This window comes from Tauraco erythrolophus, chromosome 21 (genome assembly GCF_009769465.1).
Source record: "Tauraco erythrolophus isolate bTauEry1 chromosome 21, bTauEry1.pri, whole genome shotgun sequence".
NCBI classification, from domain to species: domain Eukaryota; kingdom Metazoa; phylum Chordata; class Aves; order Musophagiformes; family Musophagidae; genus Tauraco; species Tauraco erythrolophus.
The window spans coordinates 7,711,967-7,729,016 of NC_141485.1; the positions used below are offsets into that span (position 1 = coordinate 7,711,967).

A 17,050-nucleotide genomic window follows, 5' to 3' on the forward strand; every position below is an offset into this window, starting at 1 on the left:
CAGGATTCAGTCTGTAGTTAAGAAAGCAACGCGAGCCAGCTATCACTCTACCTTAGAGAATATTGTCTCTGAGAAGGAAGGAGACCATGGATGTATGGAGAGACATCAACTGAATTTGTCAGGTCCACCTCATTTTATCGACTTTGTACAGCGTTAGAGGAATTTAATAGCTCTATAATCACACATGACTTCACATAGACACACATACATCTCCCCATTCCAATTTTCTATGGATGATCAAGTATTTTCTGGCTACCCCAAGAGCTAATTCCCTGTGCCCGCAGTCTCAGCTCTGGTATTTCAAGGTGAGTTGCTCCCTTCTTGATCTTGAAAAGCTACTGTCTAACAACACGAAGTGACCAACTTATTCCTTAAAAACCTCATTCTAAGCCAGGCAATGAGGCTGAACGATTGCAGTGTGAACTGCATATGAGTGAGCCATGAACTGACCTGAACTGAGATTTGAGCAAGACATAAAACAGGTATTCAGAAGGTAAGCACTCTGGGGTGAAACTATACATTGTCATGGTCACTAACGTCACCAGTGCTGCTCAGCAAAGTAGAAACAGAAAGGAGAAATCCAGATGCTGTGATATGACCTGCAAAACCTCCATGAAATTAAACAGAGGCGAGATTTTACCCAACTAATAAGAAGCACAAGAAAATGATGGTGGGTTTGTGTAATTACCGTCTCAAGATGCAGAAATCTTTCGATACTTGTCTGGAGTGCATGTGAAAATGGTTAAAACTCCTCAAACTAGCAAAGGTCACAGAGTTTCATCCAGCGACTTATGTAGCTATATTCAATCCATAACTAGCTGAAAGACTAGATAAATAATACCAGTCTCAAGGGCTGGAGCTCAAAATTTGTGACACTGTTCAAATTAAGGGAAAGACTGGTGATTCATTGTTAAGGCAAACTGAAGAGAATCCAAGAGAGGCACACAACAACCTAGCTCCTCTCTTGCCATTACACACACAACAGCAGGCAACAAGAACACTTACCAGTTCTTTGCATCTTTTATGCTTTTTCCTCACTTCATGCTCAAGGTTTTCACATTTTTTGCGCTTTTTCTTGAGTTCAAATTCCTGCACGAAACAAGCGTAAGTAGATCAGTAAATCCACATTCCTACAATGCGTAAGAAATTCAAGCCCAGATTCTCAGACCCAAAGCTGTATTAGCTATTTTCATTTTAAGAAAATCTCTCTGTGACAAATATAAACAATATAGAAATCAAAGAAAGTTTTTTTAAAGGTAGTAAAATCAAAAAACTTTTCAAGTGAAACAGCTACTCCTCTCTTCTCCAAGACTTTCACCTTCTGGAAACAGTTCTCTGTTTACAGTTCTCTGTTTCCCAGTTGCACAGATTGTTCCTATTTGTGTAAGATAGGATGGAGGACAGGATGCAAGGGACAAAGACAGAGCTGGGCAGAATACCCAGCCTGAAAGACTAGCTATTCTAATCCAAATGACATCTAACAGAGAGGAGACATCCTCTGGTTATGTACCTTTATCTGCAGTTACTCGCTACCACTTTTGGTTTCTCAGATATGTAAGAACTGCTAAACCTCACTGTGAGCTGTCCTAGTTTGCTGGAATAATTCGCAAGTGACATATTCCTCATGCGACGTCTGTCCCAGGTCAGTCATATCTGTTTCCAGTTCAAATAAGACTGAACCAAACACAGCACAGACTCTATTGGCGTGTTTCCCCTCTCATTTTCGTGTGACATATTCCCCACCAGCCCAATACCTGGAGCTGCCACTCAGCCACGCTCTCCACTGATTCCCCAAGCTTCCCACTTTCGCAGAGCAGCTGCACCTAAGAAGACTTCAGTCCCTAAAATCTCTGCCTGGATTCCATGGATGAAAACCCCCAAGAAAAAAAAACACAGCACTCCTCCACCCAAAACCAGGGTCGCAACTCACCAGCTGCTGTATCTGTTGGCTACTCTCTTGGTCTGTTACTGCATTTTTGGGAGGGAAATTTTCATGTCCTTCAGAGGCAGGTTGCAGTGGTTGCACACTTGGTTCCACCTGGAAAGGAAGCGAGATGCCAGATTGCTCAGGGACAGCCAGGACCACAGAGCACACCACGCACACCGAGGAAGAAGAGGCTCTCCTGGCAGCACCGCCTGGGACAGCAACGCTCCACATGAAACCCCCTGATCTCCGAACTTCACCACCAGACATAGAGAAAGGTGAACACCAGGCCAGGACCCCTCAGCCACCAGAGACATGCAGGGAGTCTTCTGGAGCCCAGTGCCAATCAGTGCAGCTAAACCACTGACTAAACCACCCACATGCAGTGGTGGGCTTCAGAAGGCTCTCAGATCTGAGCTCCCATTTGCGTCTATCTAAAGTCTCAATGAGGAACATCAGCCACACCTTTCATGGCCCTCTCAAAAGCAATAAAAAGAAGATGGGACAATGTCCCAAGGGAGAACACAACTCTAATAAAGAGCAGAAAGGAGAAATCAGAGAAGATCTCAGAAACTAAAGGCAGGGAAGAAGAGACAAAAACTACCACAAGAAATGGAGCATCCCACCTCAGCTGGTAGCTGAGAAGGACTGAAATGGCAGCAGACATGCTATGGCTTAGGTGCCACCGACAAACCAGGCAAAAGGAGACACTTTTCTGTACAGGTTTGTCCACAAGTTTCTAACAAACTCCCTTTTAATGTGGGCTACAGACAAACACACTTAATCCTCTGAATTTTCCTCTGAACTGGTATTTGACTTGGCACTGCCTGCCTAGAGTAACCTTGACAGCAGGGTAAGGCCTGAGGGAAACAGAAGAAAGAGGGCTTTGAGAATGTTTTATTTTAAACAGTGAATTTAAAGTTATTTTTGATAAATACATTTTAGGGACAGGAGAGCTTGAGGATCATCAAAGCCAACTTGTACAGTGAGCAAGCCGCAGGATTTTGTGATTCTATCTCAGCCCTTAACCTTCAGTTGGCCTCTCATCACAAGTGGAATTTCTCATTTCACTTTGAGCACCTACAGTGCTGTGGTCAGTCAGCCATTAGGACAGTATCTAAGCACCATACCTAAACCACTTACTTTAACTATTTTAGGCTGGAAACTCCGGGTTTGACTATGTCTATACTCATGGCATCACTGGTGAAAGCCAGAAAACCCTGAGACTAAACTCAAGCCCAGGCTACAAAGGCTTGCAGATTTCCTGCTACAAGGAAAATCCTGAAACCACCATCCTGCAGCATGGCTCAGGGATTCCCTACTGCCCATGGAATAAGGTTCACATGGGAGTCCGGCAGTCTGAGCACCAACCAGCGGCTGGAAACCTTGAGATCCTCCACCCAAACCATGGGACCTTATGAGCCCCAGCCCTTGGGAGCTTTCAGACGCGCTGTGAAACCAGTATTTAACTCTGGAATATCCATGTATAAATGTTTCTGAGACTTTGTTTTTTTGAACCACCTGGCACATACTAAGTTTCAAATCTGTATTTCACACTTCCCCTGCAAAATTATGCTTCCTCGCAAACTGAAAATGTTGCATTTTAGTCAAATTTAATGAAATTAGGTCCCAAGGAATGCCAGTGGATACCAGCTAAAGTTAGATACCCACTGCACGAATACCATGCAACATGCTTCACAAGTCATACTCTCTTGCAATTAGATATGCAAGACAAATTTGCTTATTTGTGATCATTTCCCAGCAAAAAGCTGAACAAAATGATGACATTCCTAATTACAGACAACTTACAAAAAAATTACAAAATTATAAATTTGCCCACACGGACCTAATTTTCCCCCAACAACAAAAACATGCCTCCCAGCACATGCTCATATACAGTTGGGTTTTTTTTGAGAACCAAGACTCATCACCGTATTAAACAACTGATAAACAAGACTGGGACACATGATGAAGAGAGCTGTGACCTGGAGCTGTGCCACCTCATTCACAGCAGGGACGGGAAGATGCTCAATGAATGAACCAGGTGCAAGGAAACTGTTCCACCACACAGTTAAAGATCACCATAGAACAGCTGCTTTCCAGCCTCAGCACTATCCGTGTGTGCACAGATGCTGGCAGAGTCCCTGCCGAGAGAGCAGGATGGGGCTGTACAACTGATCAGCAATGCCCAGGCTGCACCAGCTGAAGCTGAACACACAATAAGGCACCGAAGTACCTGTACTTTGGCAAACGACCACAAAGTTCAAAGCATGCAACAGAGTAAATTAAAAATGTTGCAGACTTTCCAGAAAGCTCTACCCTTGGCACCCAGGAAGCGTCACCACAATCCTGCCCCAAAAGAATCGCTACAGCATTTTCCACCGCATCGTGGCCCATTCCCTCAGCTGTGCCACGGCAGCTCTGTGCAATGTCAGGAAGAGCTGGATCAGAAAACAGATGGAGGTTTCAGGACAAGGAGGGAGGAAGGCTGGGTTTGCCAAGTTGTTTTTTAACTCAGATCCATCACATCCCACTGCTCAACCTGAGCTGCACTGACACAACTGAAGGGGCAGTGGGGAACACGCAGTGGGGAACAGGAGGCTGTTTAAGTCAGCACTGCCACCAAAAGAAATCCCTGCTAAATTATGATTTGTCATTACAGAGATAAACATCACCTCGAAACCTTAAATAAAGAAGTAAGGAAATCAGACGAACAGAGAAATGGGATTTTCCAAGGACACTCAGAGGAGAATCTTGCTCTTTATACTCTGGGGGAGTTCTGTGAAAGCTGGGGAATACTGCCCTGACGCAGCAGGCTGGGAAGCAGGAGAGAAAAGCAAAGTCATTTCTTGTAAGTGCAGTAACTGGGGTGAACTGCGATTACCGCTCCAAGAGCCGACTGCAGCCTCAGCACGGCACCCACACGAACACAGCCTGCCGAGCCCGGGGTGCCCAGCGACTGCCCACAGCCTCCTTGCTTCCCCTTCACTGCTGCTGCCAGCCTTAGTCTTGTCTTACTGCTGTTTATCAGCCAGAAAAACTTTTGACAATGAGGACAGACTCTACTGAATCACAGAAATAAAGAGCATCCATGAGAAAGACTGTAATACCTGTTCTTGTCTGACAGAATCTGCAGGGTCAGTTGAAAATCAAGGTATGGAAGGGCTGTTCAAGGAAGACGAAGGCAGAGCAGAGGGGGAAAAAAGAAGTCTATGCATCCCTCACCATCATGGAGGAATTTGGGGGGTGAGGAGTCACCAAGGCAGAAATCTCAAACTATTAAGAACAGAGATGAAGATCTCTCTCAAACTGAACTGTCTATAAGAACAACTGTGGAAGCCAACAAAACAAACATAACAAATGACTAAGATTAGACAATATTCACCCAAGAGTTCAAAAAGCCCCTTCGGCGTGAACTGAATTTCTCACTTCAGCAGTAACTGAATCAAGATGAGCAGTGTGTCACTTCTCCAGCACCACCTTAGTACAAAATAACTGGAAGGTGGCAAATGGCCAGTTTTAAAAGCATTTGAGTGGAGATCAAGGGAAATACAGACCAGTACATTTGACACCTGTTCCAGGGAAACTGATAGAAACTGCAACAAAGATTAGACAGATACTTAAAAAAAACCTTCACCAGATAAACATATATCAAAAACACCCACACTCACTAATCCATAAAGTGTTTTTCTAAGGTGTAAGGAAGCAAACAGGTGAGAACCAGTAGGTACAATCTACTTGGGTACTCCGAACACATTCAGCTACGGTGCTTTGAAAGGCTTCTGCAGACACTGAGCCACCACGGGATGACGGTGAAGGCTTTCTCTGGGTAAATATTCAGTAAAAATGAGAGCACTAAAAGAGAGGCAGCAGGAACTGTGCTCTCCAAGCACTGATGTAGCCAAGACACAAATGGTGAAGAGGGCTTCGTGACACTGAAAGATTACAGAGGGCTGTCAGACAAATGATGTTTTAATGGAACCCAGTGCTTAGACAAAAAGGCAAAGAGATCTATTGGGAAAGGGAGAGAAAACTTCATTATGCCACCATATAAATCAATGACAGCCTCTGGGATGCTACGTGCAGCTCTGCTTGCCTCAACACAAAAACGTGGGAGAAAGCGTACAATGGAAGGAGACAAAGATGATTTACACGGAATAACGGAAGAGGCTAGAAAGAAACAAAAAGAAAACAGCTGAAGAAGAGGGGCCTACAAACTCAGGAGTGCCTTGGAAAAGGCGAACAAGGAATGAATATTCAACACATCTTCCATACGAGTCAGGGAGCAATAAATGAGAGCAGCTGGTAGGAGTTCGGAGGGAGGACGAGGAGCCTGTCCTCGCAGAGCCTAGGGATGGGCAGTCCTGCCACGGGACACCGCGGTTCGGAAAACTTGGGAAGGAAAGCGGGTGGACCCGCGCAAGACGAACCCACCGGGAGCCCGCGGACCCTGCGGTGCCGGCGCTCGGGAAACCCACAGACGGCCGGAGCCGGGGAGCGCCAGGACGCACCCGGCACCCGCAGCGCGGCCTCCCGCACCCCCCCGCCGGCAGCCCTGCAGCCCCCGCGGCCCCGCACCCCGGCCCGGCCCCGGCTCCCCGCCCGTGCCAGAGGCGCCCACCGGGACCGGCCGAGACCGCGGCCCCCACGGCGGGCGGAGCCCCTCGGCCGACCCCGGCCCCCTCCCGCTTCTCCGACCTCCTCTGTGGCGGATTTCGCCCCGCAGCGCCGCGGAAAAGCTCCGCTGCCCTACCCGGCAGGCGGCGGAGGCCCCGGCGGGCCTGGCCCGCTGGCCCGCGAGCGGCTCGGCCCCGCCGCGGGAAGAGGCGCTCCCGGCGGTGCCTCGGGCCCGCTCGCCCCGACCCCCGGCGGAGGCGGCGGCGCCGCAGCCGCCCCCAGCCCGGCCCGGCGAGGGGCACCGCGGCGGGGCCCGGCCTTACCTGCCGGCTGCGCGGCCGCCAGCGGGGAGGCGGCGCCCGGAGGCGGCCCGGATTTGCCGGGCCGTACCACTGCGGGGCGGAGGGGCGGCCGGGGCCGGTGCTGATCAGCGCGGCCCGGGCGGGAGGCCCGACCGCCTCGGGCGTTGTGGCTGGCCGGGGCCCGGGCACCGAGGGGGTGGGGGCGGCACAGGGGCCGTGCGGGGGACGGGGCCGTGCGGGGAGAGGGCCGCCCCTGGCCGGGGATGGGGCTGGGGGTGGCACAGCACCAGGCCGCCGTGCCACCGCGGCCACGGGTGCCCATCGCTCACCTGCTGGGAGCCAGTGTCCGAACTTCCACAAACACCAAAAACATGTGTTTTCAGTAAATGAGGCTAAAAAACGGGGTTGCCGGCTTTCCTAGGCTGGAAAACGTAGCACAGGAGACCTGCGCCGGGAAAGATGAGCCGGACTGAGCCCCCAGCGCGGCTCAGCATCCCTGCCGGAGCGGGCTGCCGGCAGCATCCGAGTTGCCCCTCGCCCTCGGAGACCTGCCGCTTCAATCGGGCACTTCAGAAACCAGCACGGCACCTGTTGCAGCAGTTGCCAACTGCAGCGCTCGCGTACTCTTTAACAAGTTTCCTAAGAACAGTAATTAATTGCGTAATTAACCAGCAACACTTTTAGATGGCTGACCCACTTGTCTCACCTCCCTGCGTGCTCCCCCTCCCAGCGCCGGGTCTCCCAAGCAGGCCTCCTTTGGTGGAGGTGAACCCTTGATGCAGGTATTTAGCGTTGGCACAGGCGGTTCCAAGTGTGTGGCAGCACTTGGCAAAGCGCCACCTGAACTGGTTTTAGAGGAACGTAGACACTCCTTGAAATTCTTCAGCGCGATCTGTCTCTGCAGCCGTAACACCTCTCGCTGGGATTCCCGCAACAGGCGATCGAACTCGATGACGTTCAGGCAGCGAGGGTCGTCCTGCGGGAAAGGCAAACACGGCGTCGTGTCACTGACAAGCTCTAGCTGGTGGAACAGGTCAAAGGGGTGATTTAACATGCAAACCCAAAAAGCCTTGCCAAAGAGATGCTGGCAAAAAAACAGGTAATGTGGCACAGAAAGATTCCTGTTTCCTGTGCCTCCAAAGCCTCCAAAGCAGTCACTTTGCGTCCCTTATGCGAATACGTTATTCCTCCCGCAGATAAAAACTAGCTTCTGAATTCCAGCGCCAGGCAAAAAGCTTTCCGAAGTGTGCACTTTCGCAGTGCTTGCCAGCAGAGAGCGTGTCAGGGTAACATAATTTTAGGTTCCAGCCAAACACGAGCCTTGGCTGGTTCACCTCCTTGGTGTGGGTGCTGGCATTCTCTGCAGCCCTGACGGTGATTAGGGCTTTGAATGCTGGAAGGAATGAAGAACATCTGGGACTTGTTCAGGTCTCGCCCAGGATAATGTTTGGTTTTCAAACATTCTTGATTTCTAACCTCTTCAGAGGCAGTATGTGTGGATGGGCCCCTATCTTTAGCACAAAGGGTCACTCCCATCCACTCCAGACCCAAAACCAGCAGCTTTTGAAAGAAACCACTGCAATTTTACTCTCACAAAAACAGTGAGAATGTGTCACCAGCTTGTTTAATTCTTCAATGGTTTTCAGATTTCAGGAAGCTGAAAAAACACGTACCTGCATGCCCATACATACGTACAAAAGCTAGTTATGAAAACCTGTCTTTACAAATATGCTGCTGGAGGAGACATTGCTCATTCCCCTGGAAAGCTCCTAAGCCAGTGAATTCAATGCGTAATTGGTATCCAGGACAGATTTAATCTGCTTCCCTGTTCACTTCTTATTTACCCTAAAAATAGCGTGTGCTTTATAAATACAGTTTGTGTAGAAAACCATGGTTACTCTCATGCTACAAGGGGGAAACTGAGGCAGCATTAATGAGAACTGATTACAGATTGAAGAAGTGAGCAGCTGGGCCTCCACTGTGCCAGATCCATGTTCAGGCTATCAGGGTAGTAGTTCTTTAAAGAAAATTGGCTGTGGCTCTGGGTAAAATCTCCCTTCCCCCACCAAAAAAAGGCAGCTATTCCCAACAGACAGCCTCGGAAGCCTGGGGGAACAAGGGAGTATAAAAAAAAGCTCAGTCTTCCCCTCACAGTTTCTATTATACACATCCCCTGCAGCTGCCTTGCTGTTCCCTGCAATCCCCTACTTCCAAGAATCCCTGCTGGAAGAAACTGCAGCCTGGTTTCAGCTGTAGCTGGGATTTGTTTGGAAGCCCATCACCACAGTATGATCTCAGGAAATCATTTATCCTGTCCTAAGAGCCCTGACTTTGCAAAACGAGGCCAGTGCTTTAGCAGCCCAGCGTGCAGGGTGTCTGTCCTGCCACTGGGAAGGAACTGGGTAGATCCATTTCATAGCTACTAAAAAATTTGTGCTGATTTCAATATCCTAGATTAAAATGGATTTGGTTACAAACTCTGAGCGTGCACATAATATATCTGCATATAAAGCCCTTCATTGGCATAATGCATTTTGCACGCTGCGGACAGATTAGGTGAATTTTGAATTTTAACTAGCTGGAAATTAAAATTTAATGAGCGGCTTGCTTGGAAGAGAAATGGGAAAAACAAGATCAGACAGAACGATTTCCTCTCTTGCTCTCTTCTCTGCAGATTCCCTGCTTGTGTACCGATGTCCCCAGTTACTGGTGTCTCCGCGGTTACACACGCAGACGGTCTCACCTTCTGAGCCAGGGTAGTCACCCATGCCCTAGGAATGCAGCAGCTGAATTAATCAGCTGTGACGATTGCACCCATGTGTATTTCCTTGGCCAGTAGCGAATCTTGCTCACCCGCCTTTGTCACATTCCTCAACAATTTGTCACTTTCCTGTCCCTGGCAGATTCGGGTTGCCTGGCATGTGCTGCTATGAACACCAGACTGCTCCAGAAAGGGTTTATTCCCCCTTCTGTGGGGGTCTGCGGTGAGAAATCAAGGGGACAGGAAGGGAATTTCTTCTTGCTGACACCATAGAGCACAGTCAGACCTGGATAACTTTCTCCCATGGTTTAATGCCAGAGGGATCCATGGGGCAGCTCTGTACAAATAGCAAACACCCCAACATTCTTCTCCTGATGAGATCTACATTAGGGAAAGACTGAGAATCTACCTTCATAACCCATAGGTAAAATGAACATATGACAGGGACAGAAATACAGCTGCTTTCAGTGAGGAAGTATTTGTCACCTATATATCCTGTAAGTCGGGTAGGTAGAAATAGAAGTATTCATTCTGCTCAGCTGGGTGCAGGAATGCTGGGTTGCACTTGGCCACATCTGCATTAGCAAAATGGGGAATCCAGTGCGAGCCCTGGCGTTACTGAGCTGCTCATGAGAGTTGAGTAACTGACTTCATCTGGAAACGTCCAGCTCGTAAACAAAAGACATATCTGATAGGCCCAGAACAGGTTGCTTTAGTCAGCTTGAGTGGGAATCATTTCACCTGGCTTCAGACGTCTGCGGAGGGTCCTTTCAGAGTCATCACAGAAAAGCGGTGCTTTGAGGGAGCGACGCATCCAACCAGTTTTAGACATCTGTCTCACGATGAGCTGAATTATCCCTTTTATCCCATCATTTATATCGGCAAGTCCTGTGCTGGTGCTGAGGGGAACATAGGTCACCAGGAGCAGGCACCAGCATTGTAGATGGTTTCATGAACACCCACTCCTGTCTAATGGTTTGTACCCTTAGTCATAGCCATACAAGGATGCACTGAGTTATCTCCAGTCTCGTGGTGGTTGTGAGCACTCAGAAAAATTCAGCTCAAGACATGGGATTTAGAGTGGTTCTTGGGAACCTGGTTAGCTGGTTTACTTTTTAAAGAACCACTTTAAAAGGAGGTCCTGCTTCTACATCTTGCTTGAAGCTCAGCACTGTGAAGAGTCATCCTGTATTTGTGGCTTCTCAGGGTTTTCCACAGGGAGAGTTTTAGTCACTGCTGAAAAGGGCAGCTCAGACCCATGTATTCATGGAGGGACAACCAGGGTGCCCCTCAACAAACTCTTCTGGAGGGGTCTGGACACTGACTCTGCCACGCACTCACCCAGTGTCCCCCATCCAGCTCACACATCAAATGCCCTCTGCTTTCAGTCTGCACTTGGGGCTCACAGTGCTTCCTGGAGCCTGGTTCCCATCACTCTTGTTGCAGTGCTTGTCCCCAGCCACCCAGGAATGCCCTGGAAAGTGTCTCACCTTCCCTGCAAAGAGTTTAGCCTGCAGCTCCCGGCACTCCTGCTGCAGAGCTTCAATCTGCTTGTCTTTCGCCAGGAGAGCACTGGCTTGCTCTGTCAGGTCCTTAGCACGCTGGCGGGCAAATGCTTTTTTGCAAAGCTCCAGGCTGGAGCCCTTCAAAGGCATCGGAGCAGTTACCTACACCGGAGAGAGCAGCAAGAGAGAAAGCCACGTGTGTTGGTGTTCATTAACCATCACCCCAACAGCCATCAGGCAGGGAGCACTGGTGAGATGCAGCCTAGCTCCAAAGGACAGACAGGCAGACAGAGGAGCATGACAGATGTACGGAAAAGTGGGAGGAAAGAGGAAGGCCTGGATGGAGAAGTGGATCAGAGAAGAGGTGAGAAGGAGAAGGTGCTCAGTAGATGAGGCCAGTGAGTGTAGTCAGCCCAGGGCGGTGCAGGCAGGGCAACAGTGGGTGGGGAGAGGAGAGAAAAACAAGATGAAGGTGGAAAGACAAGACAAGGTAGCAGAGAAGAGGAGGGGAGGATGGCAGGCAAGGTGAGCATGGGAGCAAGAATGAAGGTGGTCAAACCAGGAAGAGAAACGGAGCTTCTGTGGGTTTCAAGGCAGTGGGAAAGTGGGCTTCAGTGCGGATGGGTGGAAGATACAGGCAAAGGGGAAGGCGAGAGAGAACCCAGCAAGAGCTAGCATGGCTGGGGGAGGACTGGGAGATGTCCAGTGGGAGAAGGAGTTCAGCTTCATACGCTCCTTGCAAGGTTGGGGACAGCAAGGGTGGGGACAGCAAGGTGCTGCAGGGTGAGCAGGGCAGACAGGGACAGGCAGCTGGCTGGGCACAGGCTCTGGGCAGAGGCCCTGGGCAAGAGCTGAGGCTGCCCAGCTGCAGTCTCCTGGGACGCCTGCTCTCAGCACGTGCCCCCATCCCTGGGGCCGGCTCTCCCACTGGGTACCAGCACCGCGGAGCTGGATGAAGGGGCAGCTCACATCCCCCTGCACATCCCAGCCCTCTGGGCAGTGAGGCCACCTCCAGTCCCTGGATTTAATCAAGCCCTGCCTCTCCTTGTCCAGCTACTTTCATTTGCACAAAGACTGACAATTTGGCAAGGGGGGACTCTCTCCCCTGCCTGATCAGGAGCACAGCATCCTCTGGGCAAACTTTTCCTCCCCAGGTCTTCCTGAGCATCTCACCCACGTGCAGAAGCTGCGAGCCGAGCCCTGGCTCCACAGGACCTGTGTACCAGGCACTGAAGGCCACCACTGCCAGATTAAGCCCAGCTCCTCAGGGCCCCCTCTCTGGGCATGCAGCTGCCTGGTCCTGCCTCCAGCCCACCCTCGGCGAGCCTCAGCCACCCAATTCTTTGTGCTGCTGGGAGATCTGGGCCAGCCCTGGAGCCCAGCAAGTCTGTTCTCCCAGGGCTTGTACAGGTCTTAAACTGTCACCACCCCAAAGCTTCACTCGGGAAAAAAATAAACCAGTATTTCTATAGTTGCTGGAGAGTCTGCATAGCTGTTGGATGTATATCAAATGATTTCTCTTAATATAATATCTGACAGTCCATCTGGGAGCAATTGTTGCCCCTGCAAGTACCAAAACGCCATGACAGATGGGCAGCACAGTGCCTGGGGACAGAGAGGGCAGGCAGTGGCTGGAAAGCCCCCTACCTTCTCTTCAGCACGGCTTTCACTTCCTCCTTTCTATCCTAAAGGGCTTGAATTCCCCATCGCAATCCCTGGTTTCCTTCGAATGGAAGAAAGGTTTTTCTCTTACTGGGCTGCAATCCCCTTTAGGAAGTTCATGCCAGTGCTTGTGCCCAAGATCCCACAGCCTACAGCCATCTCCTACCACTCCTGCAGATACTACAGGGTTTGCAACAAACTGCTGATGGGTTGGAGAGAGCAAAAACCACGCGGCTTGCACAGCAAGGCAGGCGAGGTGTGGATGGGGCAGAGCAGAGTCTCTCACCCCTTCCTGTTTTGCTTTACCGCACTCCTTTTCTTATTCAAATACTTCCTGTTTCTTTTCGGTGAAGTCAGATGAATTATTTTCACGACTTGCCCAAGGAACGCTGAGCTGATTACCTTAAACTAACACCTTAAGGTAGGTCAGCACAGTTACAGCAAGGAACCGAGCGGGAGGAAATTGCTCGAAGGCAGCTTCCCGAGCAGGAGCAGAAGCAGCTGGCGATGGCTGGGTTTTGTGATTCTTGCTGATGTGCAGAGCATGTTTGCTGTAAGTGTAAGAAAAGGGGAAAGAAAAGGCCTTTCTAGCTCAACAGAAGTAGCGAGCGAGAAGTCCCGGTGATGAGGTGCTCCTCTAGCTCAGCTTCCCAGCAGCAACTCAACTCACCACTTTGAGGTTTGCCTCCTGGAGTTTCCGAGCTCTCTCCTCCAGGCGCTTGGCAATCACCGCCAGCTCCGCGTTCTTCCTCTTCAGGTGCTTCACCTTCTCCTCCGTCTGGGGGAAGCAGCTTCTGCGCTAGATAACAGAAGGAGAGGTTTGGGTGAAGCCCCTGCCCAGCTCGAAGCTGCGTGCCGGGGTGTCAGGGGAAGCCAAGGTCCTGGCGCTGCCTGACCTGCTCTGTGCCCACAGGGATTTCCCAGCCAGGACTTGGTCTGTTCTTCTATAACTGTCCCAACCATTAAACACCGACCACTGCTTTAGTCGCCTCTCCAGTCACTGAAACCTGTGTTTTTCCTGGTATTTTTGGTAATGTGACCTCTTGGTACCCATGAGATGCCCCTCACCCCACCTCAGGCCATCCCACATGGTCCCTCTCCATCTGCAATGTGCTCGCTGCAGGCTCTGCCTTTGCCGGCTGGGACTGGGCACGTCTCCAGCATCCGTCTATCCTGGCCGCCCACCCTTTGGGCTTTCTCTTCCACAGTCTTCCCAGTTTATTTCCCCAGGGTTACAGGACTCAACGTATTGCTGCAGATTTGTGCTGCACCACCACTGCAAGCTTTGCCATCATCCTTTTTCTCATGACACCGAAGCATGAGTTGGGGGGAACGGGGAGAAAGCAGCAAAGAATGTTTGCAAAGCAAATTTCCTTTTTCTTCCTATTGATTTTGTTCGCACTTAATCCCCTTTTATTTGTTACATGTTCGTTTCGATAAGCTGCCGCTTGCCGATGGCTCGTTCTCTCAAGGTCGTACCCAGATGTGTTGTGCTGTCTTTTCACATCAGCAAAAATGTCCGGTCAGCTGATCCTTCCAATTATTTTCCTCCCTACCCCTGTGAGATCCCACCACGGGCACTTGCTGCTTTCTCTGCTTCTCTTCAGCTGGAAGACAGAGGCTGATTTTTGACAGTAAGATTTGATGAGAACTTACCCGACAGTGTTTTGCTAAAATCCAGATGACTGATAAGGGGTAACCCCCCAGCATGCAGGTCATACTGGATTTATGCTTTTACCATAAGAAAATTATCTAAAATACGTGTTTTGAATTTGGTGATATACATCTGAAATGCTGAGCGATCAAATTTTCAGAGGCCTGGGGTGGCTGCATCCCCACGCCGTGGGGCTGCACAAGGAGCTGATGCCTTCCAGGAGGATGCAGGAGGGGAACATTCCCTCTTCGTATTTTCCAGGGGTCCTGGCTGCCCACCATGGGCCTGGGGAGCCAGGGATGGGGGAGCGGGGCAGAATGGGCAGCCTGGAGCAGCCTGGCTTGGCTGGGGGTGCTGGGGGTGCAGCTGGGGAGGATCTGGGTGCTGAGCTCCCGCGGGAGAAGGGGGCAGTGCTGCACTGTCACCCAAAGCCGAGGTCGAGTGAATCAGTGCTTCTGCTTTTTCAATTAAAGACGAAACAAGAGCGACTTCCCACTCCCCTGCCGTCAGCTCACCACCGCCTTGCCCCCTGCCAGCTCTCGCAGGTGGCTGCCTTAGAGCCTCGTGTGGTGCCCAGCAGGCAAGTGGTGCCAGACAAATACAGCAGAGAGGGCAGCAGAGGGTTCAGCTCCACTCTGCATCGCAAGGAAGGCATCCTGCTTCTGCAGTGCAAAGCACCCATGGACCCAAAGCACCCAGGCCCCCTTTCCCTGCTAGCCTTGCCCAGCCAATGCTGCGTGCCAGCATCTCTTGGAGTCGGCCACAGATGGCAGCTCACCCCAGCCAGGACTCCCTCTCCATGGAGCATCCCATGCCAGCAGCCAGCTCAGCACCCAGCCAGCGTGCAGAATGGGGCTGCATGCTCTGCTCACCAGCAAGCTGTTCTCCTCGGCCAGGCTGGAGCAGCGGTGCCGCAGGTCCTCCAGCGCGCTCAGGAGCTTCGTGTTCTGGCTCACGAGGAAGCCGTAGTCAGCCCCGCTCTGCAAAACAGCACGGGAGAGGCAAGGCAGGGCTTCACCTGCCCAGGGCAAGGGGAAGAGGCCCCGCAGCTGCACACTCACCCTGGCCCCGCAGCAAACCCAGGAACGGGGTGCAGGCAGCGATGGGGCAGGGTGGGATGCAGACGCTGATTTCAGGAGGAGGCAAGAGGCCGCATGTCTTTTGGGGGATAAGTGGCCTTCGGGGCCGGGCTACATCACCTGTGGGTGACAGCTACCATCTCCAGAGCTTTAAGAATGCTTTGAAGTTGCCCAGACCCTCATGTCCTCCCCAGCCACTTGCATTTTGCCGTGGTGCCATCTAAAGAGCCAGCACGAGCCAGGCAGGCAGAGCACAAGCCATGACACCTCAGACACATGTGCTGCTCCCCACAGCTCAGGGACCCAGTGGCCTCCAGCACCACGTGGCTTTCAGAGGTGACAAGACCTCCTCACCCTCCTCCCTGTGCCAGCTCCCCCAGTTTGGCCCAGGAGCCTCCCCAGGAGCCAGGCCCTGGGCTCTGCCGCCTCTGTGTCGGAGGAAGGAGACACGCTGGGTTTCTCTGCAAAACACCACCTTCATTTTGTCACATCAAAAGCAGCAGCAGCTCTGCCGGGAGCTACATATATATAGCTTTGTGGTTACTGCTTCCTGCTCAGAGCCACTCGCCGCAGGCTCGCTGCCGAAGCAGGCTCCCAGAAAGTATTTTTGTGTGTTAGAAAAGCTCGTAGCCATGCTATTGCTTCACAGCTGCCAAACGGCAGCACTAAGCCACACACCTCGGGAAGACCTGGCCAGATGTTTTCCCAGCAGCCATGCAGGTCTTGCAGGACCCGCTCCCAGCGCCTGGCAAGTCTTTGCTGGTGCTGCTGAACGGCTGGGACCTTCCGGGTGCACAGCTCGACTCCTGCAGTTTGCAAGTCAAGGCTACGAGTCAAATGTCCCTTGGCTACCCAACAAATGCTGCCCAAACTTTCTCGGTAGCAACAAGTCAGACAGGCAGCTCACAGTGCTCAGATGCTGCTAAGCTGTAGGAGGTCTGAGACTGGCTAAAACACACGACACTTTTGACCAAAGCTATACAGGCAGGTCCAGAGGAGGCCACAAAGATGATCCAAGGTCTGAAGCACCTCTGCTATGGAGACAGGCTGAGAGAGTTGGGGCTGTTCAGCCTGGAGAAGAGAAGGCTCTGGGGAGACCTTCCAGCAGCCTTCCAGTACCTAAAGGGGCTACAAGAAAGCTGGAGAGGGGCTTTGGACAAGGGTGTGTAGTGACAGGACACGGTGCAATGGCTTTAAACTGAAAAAGGGGAGATTCAGATTAGATACAAGGAAGATCTAAGATCTCTGAGGGTGGTGAGGCACTGGCACAGGTTGCCCAGAGAAGTTGTGGCTGCCCCATCCCTGCAAGTGTTCAAGGTCAGGCTGGATGAGGCTTTGAGCAACCTGGTGTAGTGGAAGGTGTCCCTGCCCATGGCAGGGGGGTTGGAACTAGATGATCTCTAAGGTTCCTTACAACTCAAACCATTATATGATTCTATATTTTGGCTTGTCAGTCACATTCATTGGAGAAAAAGGCAGGAAACCAGTTCCGCAAAGTCCACCCCATTGAGTCCCACAGCTCTCCCAGCCTCTCATGCCTATATGG

At 51.3% G+C, this 17,050-nt stretch overlaps 1 protein-coding gene across 3 annotated transcripts in view; it reads right to left on the reverse strand.

Moving 5' to 3' along the window:
* Positions 1-17,050, reverse strand: part of TSPOAP1 (TSPO associated protein 1) — a 71,031-nt gene that overhangs the window by 41,758 nt on the left and 12,223 nt on the right. For all 3 annotated transcript variants that reach the window (XM_086624422.1, XM_086624420.1, XM_086624421.1), the window contains exons 2-7: positions 15,298-15,405; positions 13,442-13,570; positions 11,095-11,271; positions 7,550-7,819; positions 1,931-2,038; positions 1,006-1,089 (exon numbers count right to left, since the gene is read on the reverse strand). In XM_086624422.1, the coding sequence (XP_086480548.1) occupies positions 1,006-1,089; positions 1,931-2,038; positions 7,550-7,819; positions 11,095-11,271; positions 13,442-13,570; positions 15,298-15,405 (876 nt within the window). The remainder of the gene's footprint in view (positions 1-1,005; positions 1,090-1,930; positions 2,039-7,549; positions 7,820-11,094; positions 11,272-13,441; positions 13,571-15,297; positions 15,406-17,050) is intronic.